Here is a 27,266-nt window from a genome sequence, read left to right as displayed (position 1 = left end):
CATCCAAGGTATTGGGGATGAAAACTCCTTTCTTTGTTCTTTGCCCCCATCTTCCTGACTTTTCTCTTCCACCGAGAGTCTTTGGTTATGTATGCTTTATAAATGTCAAGGATCCGAAGAAGACCAAATTGGATCCTAGGGCTACTAAGGGAATCTTTTTGGGGTACTCCCCTACTCAGAAGGGATACAAGTGTTATGATCCAGTCACCAAGAAAAAATGTCACAAAGGATGTGGTATTCTTTGAGTCTCAATCCTATTTTCACTCTTCCCAGAATCCTCTTCAGGGGGAGACTAGTGGGATGGAAGAGGATTCTTCTGTTTCCCCATTCTTTGTACCTCTCTCGACCTCAGGTCTTCCATCTTCTCCTCCTGATCCACCTAGTTGTGGAATCCCGGGTGAATCTAGTGAGGCTCCCATTCTACCAGCTACTACTAGTGATGTTGCAAATATTACTGAAGACTCCAGCAAGCTGCAAAGAGATATCAGAATCACCTACAACAGAAGGAAGAAGGGTCCTCTAACTCATGACAGCGACCAGTTGGACTCGGATCAACCTGTCTCAGAAACTCAAGGCAATCCTATCAGTTCCTCTGACTTAGATCTTCCTGTTGCCCTTTGTAAGTCTACTCGTTCTTGTACTATCAAATACCCCATTACTGATTTTCTGTCTTACTCACAATTGTCTCCTCGTTATTGTTCTTTTGTGTCAGATCTATCTTCTGTGCATGTTCCTACCAGGTATACTGAGGCAGTATCTGACCCAAAATGGAAAGAGGCTATGGATGAAGAAATGAAAGCCTTAATGAAAACAAGGACTTGGGAATTAGTAGATCTACCAGAAGGGAAAGGCACTGTTGGATGCAAGTGGGTGTTCACTGTGAAGCACAGGGAGGATGGGTCCATTGAGAGGTACAAGGCTAGACTGGTAGCAAAAGGGTTTACTCAAAAAGAAGGGATTGACTACAAAGAAACTTTTGCTCCGGTGGCAAAACTCAACACAATCCGAGTTCTATTATCTTTAGCTGCAAATTTCTCATGGGAGCTACATCAGTTGGACGTGAAGAATGCTTTCTTGAATGGCGACCTGCATGAAGAGGTGTTCATGGATCCTCCACCAGGTTATGTCTTTGGCAAGAAGGTATGTAGACTGAGAAAGGCCCTTTACCGCCTTAAGCAGTCCCCTCGAGCTTGGTTTGAGAAGCTATGTGGAGTCATGAAGAAAGGGTGTTACACTCAAAGTGGAGCAGATTATACCCTATTCATAAGGAAGAGAAATGGCAAACTTACGGCACTTATTGTCTATGTGGATGATATGGTAATTACAGGGGATGATCAGGAAGAGATTAAAAGACTTAAGGAGTTTTTGGTTGCTGAAATTGAGATCAAAGATCTGGACCAACTAAGATACTTTCTTGGGATTGAAGTTGCAAGATCCAAAGAGGGCATCTATATATGTCAACGGAAATACATCCTTGATCTTCTTCAAGAGGCAGGCATGATGGGGTGTAGGCTAGCCGATACTCCAGTAGAACAGAATCATGGTCTATAGGTGTCAGTAGGAGAAGACTACCCTGATAAGGAAAGATACCAAAAGCTGGTGGGGAAGTTGATTTACCTGTCCCTTACTCGCCCTGACATTGCTTATGTTGTACATGTTGTCAGTCAGTTCATGCACACTCCTAAGATCCCTCACATGAAAGCTGTGGAAAGGATCCTCAGATATTTGAAGTCTTTCCCGGGGAAAGGGATTCTGTTCAGGAAAAACAGTAAAATTGAAATTGAAGGATATACTGATGCAGATTGGGCTGGCTCTGTTGGGGACAAGAAGTCTACTTCTGGGTACTGTACCTTTGTTGGAGGAAATTTAGTTACATGGAGGAGTAAAAAACAGAATGTGGTTGCAAGATCTAGTGCAGAGGCTGAGTACCGAACTATGGCTCATGGTGTTGTTGAACTCTTATGGCTGAAGATCCTGCTTGGTGAACTTGGAATAAAGATTGAGTGCCCTCTCAGGTTGTACTGTGACAACAAGGCAGCCATCAACATTGCAAATAACCCAGTGCAACATGATAGAATTGAGAAAGAATTGTCTCAAGAGAACTCTACATTCCTTATACTCCCTCCAAGATGCAGATTGTAGATGTTCTGACTAAAGGGCTAGTTACAGTGAAATTTGTGGACTTACTTGGCAAGCTAAACATGATTGACATCCATGCTTAGCTTGAGGGGGAGTTTTGGTTCGGCTGTCTTAGTTTGTATGTTTATCTTTGTTGGGTCTTAAGTCATTAGTTATTGGGCCTTAGTTACTGGGCCTAATCTTACTTAGTGTTTATTTCGACTAGGTGTCCCATCACTAATCAGGGGCAGTCTTGTCCATTTATGTAACATTATGTAATGTCTTTATATATAATAAATTAGGGCTGGCCGAAGAGATTATCGCCGCCCATTTCATTTCTGTTCTTCTTTTTCCTCTTCTTCTCTCATTCGACAGCCCTATTTCAGCAAACACCTAACTCCTCTACAATGGCATTGTCGACTGGGACATTCATCTCTCAAGGCACTCAAGCTACTGGTTCCGTCTTTGAGTCATTTGTCTTTTTATAGTGTGAGTCATGTCAGTATGGGAAACATCAACGGGCTTCCTTCAGTCCTAGAGTTGATAGTCGTATGTTGAGTCCTTTTGCTTTAGTCTTATAATGGTTACAAGTATTTTGTCATTTTTATTGATGATTGTTCACGAATGACATGGATTTATTTAATGAAAGAAATGAGTGAATTGTTTTCCATTTTTCAAAAATTCAATGCTGAAATACGTACACAATTTGGTGTTTCAATAAAAGTTCTTCGTTCAGATAATGGTCATGAATACTTTCCTACTTCCTTTCAACAATATTTGGAACAACATGGCATCATTCATCAAACTTCATGTGCATCTACCCCTCAACAAAATGGGGTGGCTGAACAAAAGAACCGTCATCTCCTTGAAATTGCTTGGTCTATTCTTCATCATATGAATGTTCCTAAACGATTTTGGAGTGACGTTGTGCCTACTGCTTGTTTTCTTATTAATCGAATGCCCACCTTTGTCCTTCACAGCCGGTCTCCCTTTTCTATTTTGTTCCCCACCTTGTCTCCCTTTCCATTAACACCTCGGGTCTTTGGTTGTGTGTGCTTTGTTTGCAATTTGAGTCCTAATTTAGATAAACTGGATGCACGCTCTATTAAGTGTATCTTTCTTGGCTACTCTCGGACCCATAAAGGGTACAAGTGTTACAATCCCATCACTCGGAAGTCCTATGTTTGTCCTAATGTCACCTTTTTTGAGTTTGTACCGTTCTTCTCGGGACCTGAAGTACTGTCATGTCCACCATTACTTCCTCTTCCTCTTCCAATTAGTGGTCCCATTCCGGTTGTTCCCGTTGGGGCTGAACCTTCACCTCCTCCGGTGCAGATTCTTACTAAACGACCACTGATCCAACACATGTATACTCATCGACAGACACCGGCACCTCCTCCAACTTCTACCTCGTCTGCGGATCCTATTGTTGCCCCTGTCCCAGAACCTTCAGAGCTTGATCTTCCCATTGCTTTATGGAAAGGTAAACGTAGTTGTACCCTACATCCCATTTCCAATTTTGTTACGGTCTCTTACCTTTCCGCTTCACATCACTAGTTTGTCTCTTTGTTGTCCTCTATATCTATACCCAAGAATATCTAAGAGGCCCTTACTTCACTCGGGTGGCATCAAGCAATGGAGAAGGAACTCTCTGCTCTTCAGCATACTCACACGTGGGAGCTCACTACTCTTCCTCTAGATAAGCATGTTGTGGGTTGTGAATGGGTGTATATTATTAAATACTTGCTAGATGGCAGTGTGGAGCGTTTGAAGGCCCGACTTGTTGCTAAAGGTTATTCTCAGTTGTATGGGGTGGACTATATGGAGACCTTCTCTCCTGTAGCAAAGATTGGTTCAGTCCATGTCTTAATTTCCTTGGCAATTATGCATGATTGGCCCCTATTTCAACTTGACATTAAAAATGCCTTCCTCCATGGTGACCTTATGAAGGAGGTATATATGGAGCAACCACCTGGGTTTATTGCTCAGGGGAGGATGGTAAGGTGTATAGACTGAAAAAGGCAATTTATGGGTTGAAACAATCTCCTCATGTTTTGTTTGGGAAGTTTAGTGAAGTGGTGAAAAATTTTGGAATGAAACAATGTCGGTTTGACCACTCAATGTTCAGCCATGATTCTGAAGCCGGGAAGATTTTATTATTAGTCTATGTCGATGATATTGTCATAACTGGCAATGACAGATTGGGGATTGACAAACTAAAGGCCTTTCTGCAAGACCATTTTCAAACAAAAGACCTTCGGAAGTTGAAGTATTTCTTGGGTATAGAAGTTGCCAGGTCAAAACAAGGTGTAAACCTGTGCCAAAGAAAGTATGTCCTTGATCTGCCAGATGAAACGAGGCTATTAGGTGTGAAATCGACTGAAACTCCCATGGAACCAAATGCTAAGTTGAGCAGTGATACAGGTGAAATATTTGATGATCCTGGATGATATAAACAGTTAGTAGGGAAGCTAAACTATCTAACCATCACAAGACTAGGCATCTCCTTTGTTGTTAGTGTGGTGAGCCAATTTATGCAGAACCCCCGGATACCTCACTGGGATGCAATTCTTAGAATTATAAGGTACCTGAAGGGAGCTCCAGGTCGTGGGTTGTTATACAAACCAGGAGGAAGACTTGAGGTAGTTGGTATATAGATGCAGATTGGGCAGGCTCAGTGTCAGATAGAAGATCTACCATAGGTTACTATACATTTCTTGGAGGAAATCTAGTGACATGGAAGAGTAACAAGCAAATCGTTGTGGCAAGGAGTAGTGTTGAAGCCACATACAGAGCCATGGCACACACTACATGTGAATTAATATGGCTGAAAAATCTCCTACAAGAGATTGGATTCTCAATGGACAGACCTATGAGATTGTACTGTGATAATCAAGTTGCAATTCACATCTCATCTAATCCTGTTTTTCATGAGAGAACAAAGCACATAGAGATTAAGTGCCATTTTGTGAGGGAGAAAGTCCTTACTGGAGAGATAAGCACAGAACATGTGGGCTCAAGTGATCAGTGGGCAGATTTGTTTACAAAAGGTTTGAGCTCAGGGAGAGTGAACTATACATGTAACAAGTTGGGATTATATGACACATTCTCCAGCTTAAGGGAGAGTGTTAGTGTTGGTCGAATAAGGGTAGATTAGTCTTTTCTTCATGTTTAAGTTATATGCTGATGTGGCAATCCTAATATTACTTTTGTAGTCATCTTGTCCCATACTTAAGTGGGGGCAATTTAGTCTTTGTACACTAATTAGAACATAATTCATACATATGGTCGACTAGTAAGGTTTAAGCCTGCTATGTTCGGCTGTTTCAAACTGCTGAAACAACAACTGGTTCGAACTGCTGAAACACTAATTAGAACATAATTCATACTTAAGTGGGGGCAGTTTAATCTTCTTCTTCCTCTCTCTCCTTCATTCTCTACTGGTTCGAACTGCTGAAACATACTGTCACACAAGTTATTCATAGTATTGGTCTTACCATAAAAGGCTTCCCAGCAGAAAACAACTACTTTAGGGGGAATGGGCCTTAACCAGATTTCTTTGATAGGGAATCCCAAAGAAAGAGGAGCAGCACAGAGGGACTTGAAATGAGAAGCACATGTAAAGGAGACATTAGGAGTTAGAGTCCAAAATCTTCTATCATGTTTAGAGAGGTCCAAACAAACAGAGTCCAAAAGAAGCAAGAGCTCAAAGACACAAGCAAATTAACCATCCCTTAAACCTCTATGAAACCCAAAATTCCAATTTAGAGTTAAGGCGAGAACTGGGGGAGAAAGAAATCTTGAAACGGGCTCCTTTTTAAAGAGGGAGATAGAGTAAAAGAAGGGGAAGCAATCTTTTAGAGGTTGCAAACCCACCCAAATATCTTCCCAAAAAAGAATAGAATTACCAGAGCAAACGCCATACCTTATATACCTGAGGAATTTAGGGAGGCCAGAAATAGCCTTCCAAGGTGTTGTGAGCAAAGCCCATCAAGATACCCCTACATCCCAACCATTTATGAATTCTAGCCACCACCTCATGCCATAATCTCTCTCTCTTTCTAGTGGCCACCTCCAAAGCCACTTACCTAGAAGAGCTTCGTTCTTCTTAGCTATTTGTCCTAGCCCTAGCCCCCCTTCTTTTTTAATACAGCTCACTACTTCCTAGCTAATCAAATGATCCTTTTTTATTTCCCCTGGCTCCCATAGGAAGTCCCTCATCAATTTTTCAATCCTCTTAGCTTCCCTGTTAGATGTCCTAAAGACCAACAGAAAGTAGATTGGCAAATTGGAAAGTGTAGCTTTGATTAAAGCTACTCTTCCCCCCAATGAAATGTAGTTACTCCTTCGAGCAAACCGGGCCACCAATCTTTTTTCAAACTTTTCCACCACTAGGTTCCAAAACTGACTTTCCTTTGGGCTAGCACCTAGGGGAAGTCCTAAATAGGTCAAAGGCCACTCGGAATAGGTGCAATCTAAGTAGGCAACAATAGTCTCCAATACCCCCTCATCCAAGTTTATTTCAACCACACACATCTTCTTAAAATTGATTTTCAAATTAGAGGCTCCCTTCAAATTTCTCACTTTCACTAGGTCACAATCCTCACAAAAGATGATAATGTCGTCTGCAAACTAAAGGTGGGTAACCAAAACTCTATTTCTACCATTTCTCCAACCTCATATTAACCCAACCCTATCTGCTTCTAATAAAAGTCTACTAAAAGCATCAGCAACCAGAGTGAATAAGAATGGGGATAGTGGATCACCTTGTCTTAGACCCCTACAAGTTGGGAAGAAGTCATTGACTAACCCCATTGACTAGAATAGAATAATGACAAGAAGCAAGGCATCCCTTAATCCATTTACACCATCTGCCCCCAAAGCCACACTTCCTGAGCACCCCTAACAAGAAACTCCAGTCCACTAGATCATAAGCCACTTAGAGATCCAACTTACAAACGAAGCCTTGATTACCCGATCTTCTCATCTCCTTCACACATTCATTTGCTATTAAAATTTTATCAATTATTTGTCTCCCCTGAACAAAAGCACATTGGGCTTATTAATGGGAGCACCTTTTTGATCCTCAATGACAAGACCTTAGCTAGAATTTTGTAAATGCTAGTCACCAAATCGATAGGTCTAAAGTCTTTTGGATGATTAGCCTATTTCTTCTTTGGAACCAGGGCTAGAAAAGTAAAATTAACTCCTCAACTTATTACAAAACTTTAAACTCTCTAAAGACCTCAAGCAAGTCTTCTTTAATTATATTCCAACAATCTCGAAAGAAAACCATAATGAAACCATCCGGCCCTGGTGCTTTAGATCTATCCATAAAGAAGACGACATGTCTAATTTCATCCACCTCAAAGTGCCTTTCCAACCATTCTTTATTTTCTTCAAAAAGTTTTGGCCAAATAACACCTTCCAACTCAACCCTATTACCTAGAGGCCTCCTTAGAATAGATTTGAAGTGGGCAACAAAACAATTGGCTATCTCCTCTTGAGACTCATATGTCACTCCATCCACTTTAAGTTTAGTCACCAAATTTTTCCTCCTCTTCCCATTGGCCATCTCATGGAAGAATCTAGTATATCCATCACCTTCTTTAATCCATTTGCATCTAGATTTTGCCTCCAAGAGATTTCTTCCCACAATAGTACCTCTTCTAAATCCCTCTTCAACCTCCATCTCAATTTTCGCTCTTGCATATTCACAGTTCTTTGGGACTCCTTCACATCCTAACTCCTCTATCTAGGTTAGTAGAGTTGATTTCGATTCTTCTAGTAGTCTCCCAAATTGGTCTTTATTCCAATCCTTCAATTTTGATCTCAAGCTTCCCAACTTTTTGTGGAGTCTCACCCCTTTCTACCTCACCCCACTTATATCTTCTCTCCACCATTCCTCAATCTTCTTCACAAAGTCAGGGTGCGTCAACCACATGTTTTCAAATCCGAAGGGTCGAGGACCAAGCCTAAAAGGTTCTTATCCTAACTCAATGGGGACAATGATCAAAAGTATCTCTACGTAGAGCTCTAGCTACCAAATCCCTCCAATGACTTTCCCAACTTTCATTAAAAAGAAATCTGTCTAGCTTTGAGAAGGTTGGGGTTTCCCGGAAATTGGACCAAGCAAAGGAAGTTCCTTTAACTCACAACAGTTAATGAACTCATTGAACTTCCTTATGATAGTTGTTATGGTCTGATGGAGATTTTTTTATTCATTAGTAAAGCGGATTATGTTAAAATCCCCCCCCCCAAAAAAAAACACCAAGGACCATCCCACAAGACTTGGATCTCAGATAATTCTTCCCAGAATTCATTCCTCTCTCTATAGTTACTTGGTCCATACACATTGGTCAGTACCTAGCTGAAGCCATCCTCCACACCTCTAAACTTAAGGGATAATGAGAAATTTCCTAATAATTCCTCCACTACCTCCACAATATCCACGCTCCAAAAAGTGACAATACCCCCTAAGGCCCCCCAAGAAGGTGCAAAAACCCAATTCATTCCTCTAGATTTCCAAACACTTCTAGCCCATCTTCTGTCAAGTTCAGCTAACTTGGTCTCCTTTAACATTACAATATCCGGCCTTTCCCTTCTAAGGATATCCATTATTACTCATCTCTCCTTGCACTACATAAGCCCCTCATATTCCAATTAATGATTTTCATGGGAGATTTCCAAACTCACAATTTTGACTTTCTAAGCTGCCCAAATCTTTTGGAAAGCCTAAAGTCTGCCTGTCTATTTTTGTGAAAGTGTTAACTTTCTCCAAGTTCTCCAACACCAAGCTGCCACGTAACACCAAAACTTCCATCCTCATCTCCAATCTGTTGAGCCTCCTCCACAGAGCAGCTTCAATGGAGGAAGCCAATCATTCCAGAGAAAAACCCCATCAACGTTAATAGTTACCTTTTTCAAGTATCTCCTCAAGTTTAACTCCACTCAATAATAGAGCTCCAAAACGAAGTTCTCCCAAAAACTTTCCATCAAGACAGGCACCACATAACACTAAAATGGAGGCTGCTACCTCATGGTTCCAAAGGTGGAAAGGCAGCCCAATCACCTGGACCACCATACCATCTTTGCTTGAAAAAGACTGACTTTGAAGGAGACCATGTAAACAATGTAAAGGTCCCCAAGATATCTTGAATACTCAAAGCTTCAACTCCAACTATATTTTCAAGAGGATCGAGAATAGCCTTATAACTATCAAAGGGGGTTAGAACATAGTTTTCGAGACGCCAAGGAGAGGCTAGGCAGCTGGGGGACGCCTAGTCACCTAGGCGGGCGCCTAGGCGATGGATTTTTTATGTTAGAAACGTAGATCCTAGGGTAGTTCCCTAGGTACCATAACCATATTTCTTTAATAATTACTCATGATTTTCATAAGAAAAGTATAAATTTCATATTAAAGTATAGAAAATCAACATATTCATGGGAAGAAAAGGAAGAAGGAAAATAGAATTAAAAATATATAGGGGCTGAACCCTTATTTTTGTTATAGGAAAAGAAGAAAATAAAAAGTATTGGTAGTAGTAGTAGTAGTAGAAGAAGAAGAATATATGGAAGAGTATTGTGAGGGTTCAATACAGCATTTAGCAATGTTTGTGTTGATTAAACCCTAATAAATAAGAAAATATTAAAAAGAAATTAGTATATAAACACACAAAATGATTATTTTAGTTTAAGAATGTCTATTTTATAATTATAATCTCAAAAAAGAATGAATAAAAATGAGGTCTCAATAGAGAATGTTGCTTCAACTAACTAAGAACTGAGTTAGGGCTCTGAAAATTCAGTAAAATTGGGGTTTCCAAGTTAAACTAAGAAACTGACAGAACTTTGCAAGGAAAGAAAGATCTTTCATTGCTTCAAATTCAAGTTTCCGGATTCCTGAATTCTCTTTGAGCATTCATCTGCAATTTTCTCCTCTAAGGTTTTCTTTCCAATTCACTTCTTTTCCGAAAAGAGTGTGTTTACCGAACTCGGAACTGATGGGCTTATATCAAATCTACAATTTGAGGGGTGTTTGCTTCTTGATTTTTGCCTCCAATATTTCCTCTTTGAGTAAGATATCCCTCAGCTGCTTCCTCAACACCCATCTCTTACTCCTATCGTTCTCCGCAAATAAGCCCAAAGCTTCTTTAAGATCCAATACCTCAATTTTCTTTTTTATGTGCTGCTTTTGCTCTTCTAATCTTCCAAACTGTTGAATATTCCATTCTTTGTTTTGCCTTTAAGATCCTTCAACTTCCAATGAACTTCATTCCTCCCCCTTTCACCCTTGGATTACTTTCCTCCAACGAAACCTCAACCCTCTCAGTAAAACCATTAGAGCAAAGCCACATATTTTCAAACCTAAAAGGAGCTGGGCCTCTACCCCCTACATCCTTCTCAGATATGGAAATTGGCCAATCATCTGAGGTCACTCTTGGCAAGGCTCTAGAAACTAGACTGCTCCAATGATTGGTTCTATGAGGTTCTGAAGTGGAGCACTCAAATTTCAACACACTGATAAATATGTACGTGAATTGCACATGGCAATTTCAGATGGTGAAGATGATGACAATTTTAGTGCTTTCATCAAAACCCGTCTAACAACAAGTAATTGAAGAATGGTGTACTAGTGGATTTGTTGCCTATCAACCCAAAGCCCTAGCTTCAAATCTTCTTGTTTGCAGTTTATATCAATGTTTTCAACTTGCGGTTGAACCAGATAGTTGAATTGATTGATCTGTCACCTGAACAAACTTATGATTATGTTTCAATACAAATCATTGCAAAAAACAAGATTCAAAGTATCAATACACCCCGATACGGTGGAAGCAGTGTATTGATACTTTGGACCTTCCACCTTTATATTTTTTTTTAGTTTTTTTTCAAAATCTTATAAAACTAAAATATTCTATATACTTTATTTATTTAAAAAAGCATTTCTCAAAACTCCCTTTATATAGGCATATCAAGAGTCAAAAGATACGATATTATACACCCAATATCATATTGATACTTTGAACCTTGGCAAAAACCATAAACTTGGTTAACATCTAGATTTTTTTTTTTTGGTTAAAATAGATTTGGTTAACAGCTAGACTTTTTTTTGGTTAACAACTAGATGACCTTACTATTTTTTATAGCAGCCAGATGAACCATTGACCTATTTGACCTGCTCAAACATAATTCCCTTCCTTTTCATTTTGTATGTATAATTATGTTAACAGGTGTATTATATGTACTGTACGACGGGTGTATTATATGTACTGTACGCAGGTTTAGTGCCCGCGGGGGTATTTTTGTAATTTTGTAGTCCTTTTGTGTTGTACGGCCAGTACAGTATAAACACAAATGCTTCACTCGCATGACGCAGTTCTTTTGAGGCCTTAAGTTTGCAACCTCTTCTTTCTTCTTCTTCTTCTTCTTCTTCTTCTTCTTCTTTTCTACTCAACATGGTATCAGAGCAAGACCGACTAGACCTGGAAAACAACCAGCTGAGGTCTCTCTTCACTGCTGCATAGAAGCTATGGTCCTGATGCTCAAAGACAAGGAAGAGGAAGCATTCTCTAATGTTGCGATTAGTCTCCATTGCCGAGTATGGTTCTGCTACAAGAAAGCTGACTGTTCAACTTCCTAGCGCGGAAAAGAGTTCTACTACATGTTTTCTAGGGTTGCTCGGCTAAGAAGACTATGGAAAGACATCCTAGATGTACAAAGAAGGGTTCTCACCTGTAGAGAAAGATTGGGTCCATGAGTGTACTGCCTATTCACAGTTCGGGTGATTTGGGTACTGAACTGAAGTTTCTCTATTTATGGTTCTCTTCTTGCCCTCTTTCGATGGACTGTTAATGTCCTAAAATCTGAGTAGGGACTGTTCGGTTTTTTTTCTTTTTCTCCCTCCTTCGACTGTGTGCTGCTCTATTCAGCTCTCTAAGGGACTGTTGTTGAACCCTAAACCCTAAGTGACTGTTCGGTGCCCTGGAAAGTGGATATCAACCGATTAGGTGTGGTGAACCACCACTTGTATTGCTGTATTGTTGTTCCTACTGAGAAGCTGCATGAAAGTTGTAAAATGGTAGGTCATTTAGACCTGGTTACACTACAAGTGCAGTGTTCGTATGTTGTTCTGTGGACTCCTACAAAGGGTAGGTCATACAAACTAGTACTGCAGCTGCAGTGTTTGTGTTTGGTTCTCTGTGAAACCGAAAATCATCAAGTGCCTAGTTGTGGACTGTAACAGCTCTATAAGGCAGTGTGCCTTCGTTTTGAGTACTTCTAAACCTAGAATCATGAATAAGGAAAGATTGTGGTGCACTAATTGTCAGAAGCCCTGGCACACCAAAGATACCTGTTGGGATCTCCATGGGAAACCAGTTTTGAGTACTTCTAAACCTAGAATCATGAATAAGGAAAGATTGTGGTGCACTAATTGTCAGAAGCCCTGGCACACCAAAGATACCTGTTGGGATCTCCATGGGAAACCAAAGTGGGCTTAGGATTTACCTAAGAAGCAAGGCTCAGATGTAATTAGAAGACTCGGGCAACAAAGTATCAAGAAACACCACATGGCCAATATGGTTACTCGGGAGAATCAGTCCTCCACTTCTACTGTGACTCAAACACCACATAGCCAACATGAGCATTTGGGGCTTTATGGTAGAGCAATTCGCCAGATGGATGCTCCTCCCACCACCTCTTTTGCATCCATATCAGGTAATCCTACCACAACTTTCCATGCCTCTTAACACAACCTTGACTCTCCATGGATCATCGATTCTGGAACGTCAAAACACATGACTGGTATGTCCTCTTACTTTCAAACTTATCACCCTCTTTTCGGAAGAGATAAAGTGAGACTAGCTGATGGATCATACACTTCCATAGCTGGTCAAGGAACTCTCTCTCTTCCCCTCGGCCTTACTCTTTCTGATGTTCTTCATGTTCCAAAACTCCCTACGAATTTGTTCTCAGTCAGTAGTGTTACAAATTCCTTAAATTGTTCTGTGACTTTTTTCCCTACCCATTGTGCGATTCAGGATCTGACCTCGGGGAGGACGATTGGTAGGGGACGTATGGTTGATGGACTCTACATGCTGGAGAATGCGGCTGGCCTTATGTTACAGAGTCTATGAGTCAGTTCAAAAAGAGTAAAATGTACTTGTGGCACTGTCATCTGGGCCATTTGTCTTTTGAGACCTTGAAATTGGTTTTCCCAGAACTATGTAAGTCAATGTCCGTTTCTAATTTTTCTTGTCAAACGTGTCAGTTAAGCAAGCATTGTAGAACTCAATTTCCTCAAAGAAATAGTAAATCTGAGTTTCCTTTTCACATTGTGCATTCTGATGTGTGGGGTCCTGTTACTTTACTTTCTAAGAGTGGCTACAAGTACTCCATTACCTTCATTGACGATTATTCCAGATATACTTGGGTATATCCAATGCGAACCCGTGAGGAAGTACCAAAAATTATCCAAGATTTTCAGCGAATGGTCTTCACCCAATTTCAGACCGAGATTCAAATATTTCGGTCAGACAATGCAAAAGAGTTTTTTCATAGTGACCTCACGGAGTTCTTTGCTTCACATGGCTCTCTTCATCGGAGCTCTTGTGCTCGTACGCCACAACAAAATGGTGTGGCTGAACGGAAGAACCGACACCTCCTTGAAGTGGCACGGGGTTTACTAATCCACATGAATGTTCCCAAACGTTTTTGGCTTGAGGCTGTCCTTTGTTCTACATACCTCATTAACCGAATGCCCTCTCGTTGGTTAGAGTACAAAGCCCCACGTCATCTTCTCTTTCCTAAGGCCCCTCTTCTTTCTATCCCTCCCCGTGTTTTTGGTTGTCGGTGCTTTGTCCAAAACCTTTCTCCCACCCGGGGGAAATTGGACTCCCGTGCTATCCCGTGCATATTTCTTGGCTACTCATTCTCTCAGAAAGGGTATCGTTGCTTTGATCCTGTTTCTTGGAGATTCTATGTCTCCATGGATGTTACCTTCTTTGAAGATGAGCCCTTCTTTCTTGTTTCTCCTCAGGGAGAGTGTAGGCATGAGGAGAAACCGGTTCAGCTTCCTCCTCTTCCTAATCCTTCTCCTTCCCCCCCTTCTCTTCCTCCTCTTCCTAATCCTTCTTCTTCTCCACCTTCTCTTCCTGATCCTCCACCTTTCCGTGTCTTTTCTCGTCGTTATAAAGGCCAACCAAGTTCAAGAGTTGTGGAGAATTCAGAAGCTATACCTCAAGTGTCATCAATCTCCTCGAGGGAAGATCATACTCTCTCAGGTAACTTGACTCCCCATGATAGTCCTGACCTCCCTGTTTCTATTGATCTTGACCTTCCTATTGCTCATAGGATACGTGTTAGATTGTGCACTACTAAACACCCCATTTCCAACTTTGTCTCCTATGAGAACATCTCACCGTCATTTCGTGCCTTCCTTACCTCCATTGACAGTATCCCTATTCCTGAGAATGTGGCAGAAGCTCTCTCAATACCAGAATGGACAAATGCCATGAAGGAAGAAATCAATGCTCTTCATAAGAATGGCACGTGGGAACTTGTTGATCTCCCTAAGGGTAAGGTTCCAATTGGATGCAAATGGGTGTTCACTGTAAAGCATGGGGCTGATGGAACTGTGCAGAAGTATAAAGCTCGTTTGGTGGCAAAGCGTTTTACTCAAGTATATGGAGTTGATTATGCAGAAACCTTTGCCCCTATTGCCAAAATGAACTCTATTAGATTACTTTTCTCTCTTGCTGCAAATCTGAACTGGGATCTACATCAGCTTGACATCAAGAATGCCTTCTTGAATGGTGACCTTGAAGAGGAAGTTTATATGGTTCAACCCCCCGGTTTTTTGGCTCAAGGAAGTGAACAGAAAGTGTGCAAGTTAAAGAAGTCTTTATATGGGTTGAAGCAATCACCAAGAGCTTGGTTTAGCAGATTTCATACTGCGGTTCAGCAGAGGGGATACAAGCAATGTCAGTCAGATCACACACTGTTTGTAAAAAGGGTAGAAGGTAAAATGGCTGCCCTAATAGTATATGTGGATGACATAATTGTTACTAGTGACTGGGAGGATGAAATTCAAAGTTTGAAGGGCTTCCTTGCCACTCAGTTCGAAGTGAAAGATCTAGGACCCGCCAAATACTTCCTTGGAATTGAGGTTGCCCAATCAAAAAATGGTATTTTCATCTCCCAAAGGAAATATGTCATAGACTTGCTTAAGGACACTGGAAAGATTGGGGTTAAACCAGCTGACTCTCCCATTGACCCCAACCATAAGTTAAGTGACAGCCAAAGTGAACCTCTTAAGGATGTGAAGAAATTTCAGAGGCTTGTAGGAAGATTGTTGTACCTTTCTATGACTCGTCCAGACATAACATATGTTGTTGGTATCCTCAGCCAGTTCATGCATGCACCTAGGTCCACTCATCTTAAAGCAGCGGAGAGAATACTACAGTATTTTAAGAAGTTCCCAGGTGTTGGCTTACTATTCCAGAAACATGGACATTTAAGAGTTGAAATTTACACAAATGCGGATTGGGCTGGATCTCAAAGTGACAGAAGGTCTACTAGTGGTTACTGCACCTTTGTTGGAGGGAACCTTGTTACTTGGAGGAGTAAGAAGCAAACCGTAGTAGCTAGATCTAGTGCTGAAGCTGAGTACCGTGCAATTGCACACGGAGTAGCCGAAGGTATGTGGGTAAAGAATCTATTGGGAGAGTTGGGTTTTCCAGTTGACAAACCCATGACTCTTCTCTGTGACAAGAAGGCAGCTATAAGTATCGTTGCCAACCCGATATTACATGATAGAACAAAGCACATTGAAGTTGACAAGCACCTTATCAGAGAGAAAATCATCACAAGCGAAGTATGCACTCCATACATCAGCTCTGAAGACCAACTAGCAGACATCTTTACAAAGGGGCTAAATCATTCCAGACACCAAGGTCTTTGTGACAAGTTGGGCATGATTGATATCTATGCTCCAACTTGAGGGGGAGTGTTGACAGGTGCATTATATGTATTGTATGACAGGTGTATTATATGTACTGTACGCAGGTTTAGTGCCCGCAGGGGTATCTTTGTAATTTTGTAGTCCTTTTGTGTTGTACGACCAGTATAGTATAAATACAAATGCTTCACTCGCATTAAGCAGTTCTTTTGAGGCCTTAAGTCTGCACCCTCTTCTTCTTCTTCTTCTTCTTCTTCTTCTTCTTCTTCTTCTTCTTCTTTTTTCTGCTCAACAAATTATTACAAAAAAATTTGTATGTATAATCACTTCCATTACTAATAACAATAAATTTCATTTTTCAGACAGTTTTTAATATGATGAATACATAATATTAAGTACAGGCTCAAATTTTCTATAAACTTTATAAAATTTTCTACATCTTTATCAGTATTTCATTTTATCAGTCATTTCTACATTGGTTTTTATCAGTATTATTTTACCTAGTGGTAAATCAACTAATTGAACTAGTCAAACCATAATTTGACCAACACTCTAGGCCCATCACCAAACTGCTTGCTTGCAAAAGAACCAGCATCCCGACCACTATGTTGTTGACCTAGTTAATTGAACCAATGAATTGTTTAACCCAATCAATGGAGTCGTAGGTCATACTATAATTCTCTTTTCTCCTATTTTTTGTTCCATTTCCATCACTAGTAAAAAAATAATTATTATTTATCACACTTATTTTTTAATATGATATGATGGATACATAAAACTAGAGATGTAATTAAAATTTTCTACAAGTTTTTTTATATTTTTATTTCTACCTATTTTTTAAATTTTTATTAGTATTTGTAAAGAAGATGGGCCGAATGGCCCATAGGCTATTACTTTATATTATCTTTATGTTCTCTATAATGGGCCTTATTCTGGGCCCATACTCTTCTATATTCTTTTTTTGTAATTTCTTGTCCAACTAGGGACCTCTCTTGTAATTGCTCAAAGATTAACTTAATAAAAGAGTATTAGAGTGTTAGAGGGAGGATTAGTTCGAACTCTTCATCCTCTCTCTCTCTCTCTCTCTCTCTCTCCTTCTCTAATCTTCACTTGTTAGTTTTTCTAGTTTTCTTGCACAGTCCCATACTTCTAGGACTATGTTTCAACTTGGTATCAGAGCGGGACTGAGCCTGGCGTGGCTCTCATGTGGTTGTAGTCCAGCCGACTGCATGAGGGTGTTTTAGGGCTGGAAGTTTAGACTCACTTGCCTGACGCTTGGAGGTCATTGAAGGGTGCCCAAGACTCTATTCGCTTGGAGATTAGTTTGGTGACTAGGAAGAATCAGAGAGATAGATTGTTCGGCCTGATTTGAAGCTCAAATCAGAGATTCATACAATTGTAAGTTGCTTCAGTTATTGCTGAGTTGTTGCTGGGTTATTTTTCTGATTTGGGGAGCTATTAAAGTACTTGAAACTCATCTATATCTGCTCTACTGTTCGGCTGTTGCTAGACTGTTTTTACTCAGAGAGTTCTGGGTTATTTTCTTATCTTATTGGACTGCCAAGTGGCCGAAACTTGTTTGGGCTCAATGGTACGAGTCTCTACTTTAGTTCAGCTACTTCTTGGACCTATACGGAGTGTTCTTGAAGTGATTCCTGCTAGTTAACAGTGAAGTGTTGACTGCTGCATACGTAGTGTTTGTAAAAAGGCCTCTTAAGTACTGTGAATTATATTTTTTGCTCTCTTTGGGAAAATATCGTTGGGAACCAAGAATACATAGTGTTTGGAGGTCGGCTGATTGTTCCTTGAAGGCTAAATCAGGCCTTCTTCTTCTTGAAAGTGCTGCCACCGAACTTGGTTCTCACGGCTGTCAGGCCTGAACTGAGTTTGTGAGTTGGTGTTTGTTGTTGATTCAACTCAATCTGAGTTCTTTAAAATCAGTATACTATTGGTGGCTTGCCGAAACCCTAATTGAAGTTGTTACATAATGGACTTCTCAGAAATTGAGAACAAGAGTACTGTTGAATATGAACATACTTCGGGAACTACAACTGATTCCTTGTTGGTTGTAACTACAGTTAAACTGGATGGAACCAATTATTTGGCTTGGTCGCAATCCGTAAAAATTCATATTTGCAGTAGAGGAAAGTGGGGGTTTATCTCTAGGAGCAAGAAAGCTCCCCCAGTGGATGATCCCTCTTATGAGAAATGGGTGCAAGAGAATTACAGAGTGATTGGGTGGCTTGTGAATTCAATGTAGCCATAGATTAGTCAGCATTATCTCTGGATGAATTCAGCTAAGGAAATCTGGGATAGTGTTGCAGAAACGTACTCCCAAAAACTGAATGTAGCCAGAGCCTATAAACTAAGGAGTGATGTGAAGAATCTGAGGCAGGGGGAGAAATCCCTTGCAGCATATTTCTCTACCTTGGAATCTTTGTGGCAAGAAATTGATCTAATAGAGGCAGTGACATGGGATACTCCCAATGATGCAGAGACCTACCGGAAATTAGCTAAAAGGAACAGGGTTTTTGAGTTCCTAACTGGGCTAAACCCTGAATATGACATCACAAAACAAAATATTATGTCCAAGGAAAGTGTCTCACTATCACAAGCATATGCTTTAGTCAGTAGTGAAGAAAGCAGAAGACAGGTACAGGTACAGGTACAAGGAGTTGGCACTAATGCATTTGCAAATATGGGGGTTAAACCCAAAGGAGTTATAGGGGCTCCCAGTGGCACTGGAAAGAAAAAGGTTGTCTGTGAATATTGCAAGAAGCCAAAGCACACCAAGGACAAGTGCTAGAAATTACATCCGGGACTTGTTCATGCTCGATTTCAGAAGAAAAATGATGGTAGGAAGACAGGGAGTGCAAATGCAGCCACGGGTACAGATGCTAAAATTGAGTATGAAAAGTTTGGAAAGATGATCAACCATCTTGAAGGAGTGACCTCTTCATCTAACCCTTCAGAAAATTCAGGCACCACTGCATTTGCTCACTCAGGTATAAGGGCTTTTGCTAACCATGCAACCACCTCAGGTAATCATAAGATTCCTTGGATCATAGACTCAGGTGCTTCTGATCACATGACCAATCTTTCCACTTTGTTTGTTTCATATGATTTGCTTCCTGGTCGTGACAAAATCACCTTAGCTGATGGCTCACTTGCCTCTATTTCTGGCAAGGGAACTATCAAGGCTACAAACTCCTTACTCCTATCCTCCACCCTTCATGTACCTAGATTGAATACTAATTTGTTATCTGTAAGTAGCTTAACCAAATCATTGAATTGTTGTGTAATCTTTTTTCCTTCTCATTGTGTTTTTCAGGACCTGGAGTCTCGGAAGTGATTGGGAGTGGCCATGAAGCGAATGGAACATACCTGCTTGACACTCCTGGACAATGAATTGATCATTCTAAGAATGCTGCTTTTGGATCTACCTTGTCAGAGTCTATCAGTCGAATCATGTTGAGTCATTGTTGTTTGGGTCATTTGTCTTTTTATGCTTTAAGTCATCTATTTCCTGAACTGTTTAAGGAAGTCAGTGTGTCCAGTCTTAATTGTGAGTCTTGTCAGTTATCAAAGCATTGTAGAAACAGTTACCCTTTGGGCAATAAAAGATCCTCTTCTCTTTTTAATATTGTGCACTCTGATGTGTGGGGGCCTTACCAATTATCTTCTATGGGGGGGCTACAGATATTTCATCATGTTTATTGATGACTTTTCTAGATTCACTTGAATATACCTAATGAAATCTCGTGAAGAAGTTCCAAGACTTGTGAGGCAATTTCATGAATTTGTTTTAACTCAGTTTGATACCAGAATCAAGATTTTCAAATCTGACAATGCTAAAGAGTATTTTGAGAAGAGTTTATCCTTGTATCTCTCTGACATGGGAGTTGTTCATCAAAGTTCCTGTGTTAGAACCCCTGAACAGAATGGAATTGCTGAAACAAAAAATAGGCATGTTGTTGAAGTTGCAAGGAGCCTTTTGTTTGCCTCACATGTTCCCACAAGATTTTGGGGTGATGTTGTTCTCACTGCTACCTATCTCATAAACCGAATGCCATCCAGGGTTCTAGGGTTTAAATCCCCCTTCAATCTTCTTCATCCAGACAAGGATCTCTTCTCGATTCCTCTCTGTGTGTTTGGCTACACCTGTTATGTTCACATTCCAAGTGTCCAGAGACATAAGTTTGAACCAAAAGCCCACAAATGCATCTTCCTTGGTTATTCCCCCACACAAAAGGGTTACTGTTGTTTTGATCCCAAGACCGGCACTCGATATGTCTCCATGGATGTTACCTTTGATGAACTTTCTCCTTTTTATGGGTCCTCTCAGGAGGGACATTGTCAACAGGGGGAGAGTTTGTCACAAGTGTTTGCTCTTCCTCTCCCTATCCCAGTTGAGTCTCTTGATAGGCCTGTGTCCTCACAAAATGAATCAAGGGAGGACCAGTCTCTTCATCCTTCTTGTTCTAGTACTCCTATCTCTTTACCTCCTCGTCCTACCCACAATCCCAAGGTGTATCAAAGGCAAAGGTCCAGGAATGATCAGGTTGTTTCTCTTACAGCAGATGAGCCTCATACACTTCCAATCGCAAATGAGACAACAGGTGATGCTTTAACCTCTTTGGAACCATCTTTCCCGGATCTTGATGTTCCTATTGCTGTCATGAAAGGAAAACGGAAGTGCACTGCACACTACATTTCCAAACACCTTTCTTATGACCTACTTTCTCCTTCATGCTTTGCCTATCTTTCTTCAGTTGCTTCTAACCCTATTCCTATATCTGTGTCAGAAGCTCTTGAGATTCCAAAGTGGAAAGATGCCATGCAATTTGAGATGGATGCCCTACGCAAAAATGATACTTGGGAAGTGGTGGATTTGCCTGAAGGGAAGGGATCCGGTTGGTTGCAAGTGGGTCTTTATCATTAAATATTGGGCTAATGGGACTATTGAGAGGTATAAGGCCACACTGGTTGCCAAAGGGTACACACAGACGTATGGGATTGATTACTTGGAGACCTTTGCTCCTGTTGCAAAGATGACATCTATAAGAGTTCTCTTATCTCTGGCAACTCACTTTGATTGGCCCCTTTATCATTGGATGTAAAGAATGCATTTCTGAATGGTGACTTACATGAGGAAGTCTATATGTCTCTCCCTCCATGAATGTATGGAAATGAGATGCAAGGAAATGTATGCAAATTGAATAAATCTCTTTATGGCCTCAAACAGTCTCCCGGAGCATGGTTTGAGAAATTTAGAACAACACTTGTTACATTTGGCTACACTCAGACACAGTCAGATCATACTCTTTTTGTGAAGAGAAGTGAATCCCTGGCAGTCTATCTCATTGTATATGTTGATGACATTGTTGTGACTGGTAATGATGCCTCAGGAATTCGTGCTCTTAAGTCTTTCCTTCGTACAGAATTTGATATTAAGAATCTGGGGGAATTGAGATACTTCCTTGGCATAGAAGTTGCTAGATCCAAGAATGGGATTCTTATCTCCCAAAGCAAGTATGTCCTTGACTTGCTCTGAAACTGTGAAGATGGGTGCTAGACCAGTTGCAACTCCTATTGATATGAGTCACAAACTGTCTGCTTCAGATGGGACATTGTTGGAAGACAAAAGGGTTTTTCAGAGACTTCTTGGGAAGCTTATGTACCTGTGCATGACACAACTAGATATTGCATATGTTGTTAGCTGTATTAGCCAGTACATGCATGCACCTAGAGATACTCATATGGCAGCTGCAGAACGAGTTCGGTGTTATTTGAAAGGCTCTCCGAGAAAAGGGATTCTGTTTACCAAGCAAGGACATCTGAAACTCGAAGCCTATACTGATGCTGACTGGGCTGGAAATATTAATGACAGAAGATCTACTTCAGGGTATTGCAGTCTGGTAGCTGGTAATGTTGTCTCTTGGAGGAGCAAGAAACAATTAGTTGTGGCCCGATCCTCAGCAGAAGCAGAATACAGGGCCATGGCGCATGGAGTCTCTGAACTGTTGTGGTTAAGGTCATTGATGGAAGAACTCGGGATTGATTATGACAAGCCAATGATGTTGTACTGTGATAATCAGGCTTCCATCAACATTGCCCACAACCCCGTACAACATGATAGAACTAAACATATTGAGGTTGATAGACACTTTATTCGAGAAAGAGTCTCTTCAAGTGAAGTGTGTCTTTCATTCATTACCTCTGAAGGACAATTGGCAGATTTCCTCACCAAAGGTCTTCCCAAGGCAAGGCTCCAGCATGACACTGGCAAGCTGGGCATGATTAACATCTATGCTCAGCTTGAGGGGGAGTGTAGAGAAGATGGGCCGAATGGCCCATAGGCTGTTACTTTATATTATTTTTATGTTCTTCTCTGTAATGGGCCTTATTCTGGGCCCATACTCTTCTATGTTACTTTTTTGTAATTTCTTGTCCTACTAAGGACCTCTCTTCTAATTACTCAAAGATTAACTTAATAAAAGAATATTAATGTTAGAGGGAGGATTAGTTCGAACTCCTCATCCTCTAACTCTCCTTGCTGCAGCTCTCTCTCTCTCTCTCCTTCTCTAATCTTCTCTAATCTTCTCTTGTTAGTTTTTCTGGTTTTCTTACACAATCCCATACTTCTAGGACTGTTTTTCAATTGTATCACATCATAGGTTGACACATTTGACTTGGACAATTCAATTGTTGATTCACCACATGGATGGAAAAAATCATTTTTTATTTTATTTTGGGTCAATTTTATATTTTGTATTCAATTTCCATCATTACTAAAAAAAATTCTTATTTTTCACATTTTTTATTTAATATGATGAATTTATAATATTAGACATGTGTCCAAATGTTTTCTACGAAATTCTGTACGTTTTAATTTTTTGTGTTCCATCTTTTTTAAATATATTATATATTTAATTATGACATCATTAATTGAATCATTTGAGTGAAAAGGTTGGACCATTGACCCACCACCTATATAAGAAAATGGTTTCATTTTCAGAACAGTTTTACATTTTATATTTTATTTACATCATTAATAAAACTAATTCTTGTTTATCACACTCATTTTCTATAATTCTTTTATTTTTGTGATTCTTTTTATTTTTCCATTTTAAATTTATAATTTAATTATGAAATCATGGGTTGATCCATTTTAACCCAAATTATAACCCACTACCCAAATAGCAAAATGATTTCATTTCCAAATTAGTTTTAAATTGTATATTCCATTTCCATTATTAATAAAAATACTTATTACTTGTCAAATGTAATCATCACCACCGTCATTCATACATTATTTTCATTTAATATGACATATATAATATTATAGATGTGCCAAAAATTTTTTACAAATTTTACTTGTTTTCTGTAATTTTATTGTATTTTGTCTATTTTTAAATATGTATTATTTAATTATGGCCTCAGTGATTAACCCATTTGACCCAAATGGTTGAACTACCTACCTCCACTTGGATAGAAAAAAAAAAAACAAGTTTGGTTTCAGGTTAATTTTAAGGAAAATAAAAACAAAAACTTTTTATACCATTCAAATTATTGTGTGTGGATTTAATTTGAGAAATTCAATGATGAGAAACAAAAATACCTCATATAGAGCAATTAATGAGAGAATTGAAGTTGATACCTTAAAATATGGGACTTAATGAGAGGGATGGAGTGAACTAAAAAGAAGTATTTCAAATTACCTTTTTTTCCCTCGCAATAGAGAGGAATGAAATTCAGAAAGAGATTTTAGTTAGGAAGTACAGAAACCTTGTGAGTTATGTCCACTTTTTATTTTAGCATAGATTATTATAATGGTGGATGATAGTGTTAATAATATAAATAAGAAAGATATGTAGCTTGAAGAAATTTAAGAAATAAGTTTATTCCACACAATCAATTTTGTCAATGCAAAAGAAGACAACAAATTCTGAGATCTTACAGAAATTGCTGTTTATTTGCTGCAAAATCACCAACACTACAGGCATATCCTACCATTCTTCTCAAATAATTATAGCTGTCACAAGATAACTATGGAATAGACATAGGAGATGACATGGAGAAACTTACAGTGCGCTGACCAGGTATAATTCTGGATACATGACTTAGTTTAAGGTGTTTCTCCTCTTTCCCTGAGAACCATATTAAAACTGATTCATCCTGAAAACAGTGGTTATTTTAGAGCCCCACTCAACAGATAAAACTAAGGGGGTGTTCAACAACATGATTAGTTTTGTTTCTGAAAACAAAAACAATTGCCACATCAGCAAAATTGTATTGCTTTTGTTGATGCGGCAGTGGCAGTTGTTTTGTTTTCAAAAACAAAACCAACCATGTTGCCAAACAACCCCCAAATTAGCATAGAATCACTTCCATAATCAAACAATGACTATTCTGTTGAAGCAAACTAATAATAACAATTAATAACTAGCACATGAAAATTTGTGGGAAGAAATATAACGTTGTCATTTTAAAAGTACTGGAAAGACTGAGGTATTCATTGGTAAATGTCCTTTTCTTATTTATGTATGGAATTTCCATTCATTATTAATAAAAAACTATTGCTTATCAAAAAATAACAACTAGCACATGAAAACTCTAATGGTAAATGCTAATATTAAATATATCATAATACATACAATTATGAATTTTGTTTTGACATGATTTATCTCTAGTTCCATTTACAGGCAAGACACCTGCAGTAGCTCTCCATTTTAGAACTAAGGCACTGAAAATTCAGAAAAAACAAAAACAAACAACAGTTCTATATACTCAAAGGATCAAAGGATCAGATTTTGGGAGGATATTTAGGTGGGTGACAAACCTATTTCAGATTTTGCCTTTCTCAGGACTTTGGTTTTACAAGAGGTTTTGGGTACCATGAAAGCAGGGACACCATTGTCCACTTGGATTGCCTCAAACCCAAATGGTTTGGGATTAAAGATATTGGTATCTTAATTCTTTGGGGTCTTTGTCATGCTCTACTTTCTATAAAGCCTATGCTCCCTCTTCCCCTAATTCTTATCTTACTAAAGCTCTTTGAGTTGACCCAATTCCTCCTAAAACCAAAGCACTCTACTGGGAAGCCTCCTTGAAAATAATTAACACCAGTCACATGCTCCAACCTAGAAGAACACTTTTGAGAGAAACAGAAGGGAAGAACACAATAAAAGGAAACTTACTGGGGAGGGGTGATATGTGGGACGAAGGAGAAGGGGAGGAAGAAGGAATAGTGGACAAAGAGTAAAAGGTGGAGATTTTTAGAGTGTGGAGAAGGGGTTTTGGGAAGGTTGGGTTCCAAACATGAAGTTGGTGTCTTGGAATGTCGGGTCTGAGAGAAGATAAAAGGAGGTCAATAGTAAGGAATGCTCTGAGAAAGCACAATCTAGACAATTTGTTGTTGCAAAAGACGAAGTTGGAGACATTTGATTGGAGATTAAAAAATGAAATTTGGCGGTCTAACAGTGAGAATGGGTGGAGGTGAATGCTATGGGTCTTTCAGGGGGGCTTAGTGGTCATTTGGGATCCAAAGGTTATTAGGAAAATTGGAGAAAGGAAGGGGGTGTTTTCAACTTCGATTTGCTTTCAGATGGTGGAAGGGGAGTGAAAGTAGGGGCTTACAAATGTGTATGGTCCAAATGAAGAAGAGGAAATGGCGGAATTCTAAGAGGAAGTGGAGGGGGTAAGGCAGGGGGGTCCTTGGTGTTTGGGGGTGACTTCAACTTGGTAAGAAGATTGGGGAGATGAAGGGGGGAAGGGAGGGGAGAGAAAATTTGGGGATGAGAAGGTTAGGCGAGGTCATAAGGAGGAATGGTCTAATTGGTCCTCCTTAAGTGATTGTAGATTTACCTGGACAAATGAGCTATGCCAAGCTATCCTAAGAAAGTTGGATAGGTTTCTTTATTCAGGTGACTGGGAAGAGCATGTTGGAGGTATGGTGCAAGTAACTTTGTCATTCTTTACGTCCAACCATAAGCCAATTGTGCTTAGCCAATTTTTTATCATTGTTGGCCCAAAACCTTTTAAGTTTGAAAACATGTGGCTTGATCATCCAAATTTTCGAGAGCGGTGGAAGATAAGTGGGGGGGGGGGGGGGGGAGGGTGCAAGTAGAAGGATCTGCAGGATTCAGGGTGGTCAGGAAGTTGCAACAGTTGAAGGAGGAGATCAAGGGTTGGAGAAGAAAATGTTTTTAGGGATGTCGGGAACAGGAAGAAGGAGGTTCTAGAAAAGATGGCTCTTCTGGACAAATTGAAGGAAGAAGGAACAATTACTGAGGAAAAGATGGAAAGAGAAGGTCTAGAATCTAAATTAAAGAGGCTAATTCTTAGAGAAGAGGAAAGTTGGAAGAAAAGGTTAAGAGTGTCATGGATGAAAGCAGGTTTACAAAAGCACAACCTTTTTTCAGGCCTATGCAAATGCTAGGAGGAACCTGACTTCAAAATTCACATGGATGAGGAAATGGTGGAGACATGGAATGAAATTCAGAAGAGGGTGGTAAGATACTACAAGAATTTGTATACCTTGAGATTATGAAGTTGATGTTCCTTGGGGAGCTGGTCCCTAAGAAGCTAAGCGAATTTTCAGGAAATTGGATTGAATAGAAGCTTGAGATGCAGGGAAACTAAGGAGGCATTAAAGCATATAAATGGGAATAAGGCCCCAGGACCAGATGGCTTTATCTTTTCTTTTATTAAGGCTTTCTGGGATGAGTTGGAAGGAGAGTTTGACCTGATGTTTAAGGAGTTCTATCATAGTTTTTAAGGCACCAAGCGAGGCTAGGCAACAGGGGGGCGCCTTGTCGCCCAGGCGATCGATTTTTTTTAAGTAAAACCATATATCCTAGTGTAGTTCCCTAGGTTCCATAACCATCTTTACTTAATAATTATCCATAATTTTCATAAGAGAAGTATAAATTTCATGTTTTAAGTTTAGAAAATCAACATTTTATGAGAAGAAAAGGAACAAAGGAAAGAAAATTCAAAAAATATAGGGGCTGAACCCCTACTTTTGTTATAGGAAAAGAAGAAAAGAAAAGGTGGAAGAAGAAGAAGATCTGTAAGAAGAAAATGTGTTGGTTAGACAAAATTTTAAGTTCTTCCCTTGCTTATTGGTTCAGGTTCTGAAATCTTTGAGGATTCAATCAATGATCAAAACTTCGATACGATACGCCCT

General features: G+C 39.7%; 1 protein-coding gene across 6 annotated transcripts in view; it reads right to left on the bottom strand.

Annotated features, from left to right (window-relative positions):
* LOC148871808 (PH, RCC1 and FYVE domains-containing protein 1-like) overlaps positions 1 to 27,266 on the bottom strand; it is a 98,615-nt gene that overhangs the window by 43,993 nt on the left and 27,356 nt on the right. For all 6 annotated transcript variants that reach the window (XM_088972229.1, XM_088972230.1, XM_088972232.1 and 3 more), the window contains one exon: positions 24,164 to 24,253. In XM_088972229.1, coding sequence (XP_088828355.1) covers positions 24,164 to 24,253 — 90 coding nt within the window. The remainder of the gene's footprint in view (positions 1 to 24,163; positions 24,254 to 27,266) is intronic.

The sequence above is a fragment of the Nelumbo lutea genome, chromosome 2, assembly GCF_056320005.1.
Source record: "Nelumbo lutea isolate HS-2025 chromosome 2, American lotus-T2T, whole genome shotgun sequence".
Taxonomy (NCBI): domain Eukaryota; kingdom Viridiplantae; phylum Streptophyta; class Magnoliopsida; order Proteales; family Nelumbonaceae; genus Nelumbo; species Nelumbo lutea.
The sequence above is the reverse complement of the archived record's forward strand: the minus strand, read 5'-3'. Positions and strand labels throughout refer to the sequence as shown.